This window comes from Rhincodon typus, chromosome 4 (genome assembly GCF_021869965.1).
Source record: "Rhincodon typus isolate 14 chromosome 4, sRhiTyp1.1, whole genome shotgun sequence".
Classification (NCBI taxonomy): Eukaryota; Metazoa; Chordata; class Chondrichthyes; order Orectolobiformes; family Rhincodontidae; genus Rhincodon; species Rhincodon typus.
In genome coordinates, this window is record NC_063335.1 from 72,503,881 (window position 1) to 72,507,335 (window position 3,455).

The 3,455-nt window shown below is 44.7% G+C and overlaps 1 protein-coding gene across 1 annotated transcript in view; it reads right to left on the minus strand.

Annotated features, from left to right (window-relative positions):
* kcnk9 (potassium channel, subfamily K, member 9) overlaps positions 1 to 392 on the minus strand; it is a 47,729-nt gene extending 47,337 nt beyond the window's left edge. The window contains exon 1 of the mRNA XM_020529408.2: positions 95 to 392. Coding sequence (XP_020384997.2) covers positions 95 to 377 — 283 coding nt within the window. The 5' untranslated portion in view covers positions 378 to 392. The remainder of the gene's footprint in view (positions 1 to 94) is intronic.
* Between the last annotated feature and the right edge of the window lie 3,063 nt (positions 393 to 3,455).

Below are 3,455 nucleotides of genomic sequence, written 5' to 3' on the forward strand. Positions count from 1 at the left end.
GTGTGTGTGTGTGTGTGTGTGTGTGTGTGTGTGTGTGTGTGTGTGTGCGTGTCTGTCTGTGTTTTCAAAGTGGAATCACAAAGCACATCCTTACCTATAGTTGTGATCACTGTAATAGCAAAATAAAAGGATCCAGCGAATTTCCACTGAACTCCTGCTCTGTGGGGCTCCGCTTGCATGATGATCACTTCCAGTTGCTTGTAATCTTCATCGCTAATGTTATACTTGCCCTTGAGCCCGATCTGCTGTTCTTTCAGCTTTCCACCCTGCTCCATTTCAAACTCGGACTCGAGGGCATCGAAGACAGCGGCTCCCACCAGCAGGTAAGTGAACGTGCAGATGATCAAGGATAGAGTTCGCACGTTCTGCCGCTTCATGGCCTCCAAAAAGCGGCTTGTGAGCGGCTCATGTCCGCTCTCCCTGCTATTCTCCAAACGGGCGAGGTCCACCGAGAAAGCCCGGGTGCAGCAGCCAGGATCCCGGCAGCGGCTGCTCAAGTTATCCGAGATGTACTGGTCCTCGTCGATGGCTTTCTCGGGGGCGGACAGGCAAAGCAAGCTGCTCGATCGCCGGGACCAGGATCCCTGCAACCTAACTCTGCGCAAGACCTGACCAAACCAAGTCGTCCCAGTGCGCAGGGCCATCAAAACAGCACGCTTTAGGTGGGGGGAGAATGCTTTTCGCTGAGCGATCCGTTCACAAAGGATGTGATCGGGTGCCCAAAAGCAGTGCAATCTGCGTCAAAACCTGCTGGTGACAGTGGGGAGATGCTGACGGGGGAATGCACTGAATGGGTTTGGCGGAGTTCTGACCGATCTGGGTGGGATACCCACCAAGTTAGGGTGGGTATGGTTGCTGGAGAGATTTGCCTCCCCCTGGTCGCCTGTCCTCGCTAACCACACCCAGTGGGATCCCAGCCATCGCACATCAGGGTGCTTGGCTTTATTTATTTGTTTGTTAATCTGAAGAACAGGTTTTTCCAGATGGATTTTTGTAATGCAGAACCACAGCTAACGGACCAGCTGATGTCATCCTGGTATTTGCACGATCAAAAAGATGAGGAATTAAATAAACCGCTGAAGGGGAGATTAAAGTCAGGTGAACCCGAAAGACCGAGGGCGGGCACAAGCTGAGCGAAAGGCTAGCAACGGGAACTTTCTTCCAAAAATTGTCAAATCTTTTAGTTCATAACTTACCCTCCCCCATCAATTTCTGATTTCACATAGGGGCCCGTAGGAATAGCTTGGATTAGACGCTCAGGCTAACTTGACATTTATTATGATGGTAATGAGGCAGAATTAGCAGGCTTGTTTTCCATGTTTTGGTTTAATGTGCGTTCGCTGTTGTGTCATTTCTACTTTGAATTGTCGGATTTGCATTTGTCACCCTAAAACATAATTTCTTTTATGGATGCACAGTCAACTGGTGTAGATTGTGCGTTACACTGAGCACGGAGTTTGATTACCAGATCCGGATGCCTGACCCTATCCATGCGCTGTTAAATCGTTTCGAATATAAGTACATGGGAATCATCGGTCTCAGTGGTTTGATTCCTACAAGCATGTGATTTTGATTCCCTGGCATGTGGTTTCAAATAAAAGAAACGCAAGTACGGAATGAAACAGCAGTAAAACGGAGGTCCAAAGCGGCGCGGTACCTCGTCGAATAGAATAACTGTAGTGACTGAATTTGGATCACAGATAAACACCTGCCCAAATAACACGTTATTAAAGTTAGTTCTGTGAAAACATAAACAAGAATCCGGCAAATAAAACAACAGAAACATTTTGGGGTGGTTGGGGACAATGGGAGGGCTGTCCCGAAAGTGTTGCACGCAATTACTCGTAATATGACTTCAGACTAGTGTCAATGTAACCCCTGTTCCATTCAGTCACTTCCCCAAGGTTACCTTGTTCATTTAATCTCATAGAGAAGGGAGCGAAGTCAACTTGTTCAAAAGCTATAAAGTATTTTAGAAGTGCGATACTTCTTGTGCGAGAAAATAAATCTCTTTGAGATGATGTTACATAATAGATAACTCAGTTCATGTTATCTATACAATATAGAAACCCTGAATAAAATGTAATCTCGGTTCGTGCCTTGCATTCATTTGTCGCGTAATTATGTCTTTTTAAGGCTGAAACAATGGTGTAGCTGAAGAACTTGGAGGAACACATCTGTTATAAATAGGGATCCGGTTTTTGCATTTGACTATGTTTAACAGGAGTCATGATTCATGCAAGATCAAAACGTAGTCCCAAAATGGCGTTGATAATGTGGAACCATGTCTGGGAACAGGTAATTAGTCAGAATAAAAAATAGTAGTGTCAAAGGAGCAGAAGCCACGTTGTATCTTTGTTGTTTCTGAACTGTCCGTGGTGCTGAAATACAGCGACAGCCCGAGCTCCAGGGCGGGGTTTTCCGACTGCGCGTCATCGACAGCGGAAGAAATTGACATCATGGGTGAGTTAGATGAAAATTAAAAGATACAGGAAGAGGGACGGGAAATGGTGTGGCCGAGTCAGCCTTCTCTCTGCTGAGTCAGCGGCTGCACAATGCTATTAGCCGCTAAAACTTCAATCAGGTTTAAACAATTTGCTTCTTCAGGACAGGTTAGCTTAGGGACGCACTGTAGATTTGCAAATTACCGTCTCCACCGACCAGGGCATTTTTTTTTTAAAAGTCAGCAAACCATTCAAAATACAGCGCGCTGTTTGTTACTTTAAAACTGCATCTTGTGTTGGAGGGGATCGTTTAATTTCAGGTGAACAGTTCTACTTAGTTGATTCGACGCAAACCGCTATTTGAACGTCTAAAATAATCATTCCCCATAACCTAATCCACGAACAGGACCATACCCCATACTGATACCAGCTGCATTTGTTCCCACATCGTTTTGCACATCAGTTAAGCTAAATCTGCAGAAAATATATATTGATCAACATTAACAAGCGTCATCAACGAGATTACTATAAGTACAACCACTTCACTTCAAGCTAAGGTTGATTTCGACAAAAACACTCTGTGCCGAGGGGTTAAATACATTTAAATGCCCTACTCGCGGGAGATATGAGACGTCCCTTTTCATGTGTTCAGATAGCAATCCGCATTTGCAGTGTTTGTCCTTTGACTTTGTAAACCGGTTAAATAACTTAGACTTCCAATGGCCAACGAAACCGTGAGTTTAACCTGCTTTTGCTTTGCTCTGAGCTGCGAAACAAAAAAAACACACCGCAATGAAAATTCTAAATTCCTCGTCTATTTTTGCAATCGATTGATCCACTCAGTCAGGATGGCCTTAACAGGCTGAAATTGAAACAAATGCAGGTTTGGTTCCAGTAACATCTGAGTTAAAGGAATTGCAATGCCGATTAGTCTTCGTGTTGGTGATTGTTGTGAGACCCACACAGCTAAGTGTGCTAGGAGAGTTGCTATTTATACATTTGCAGACATGC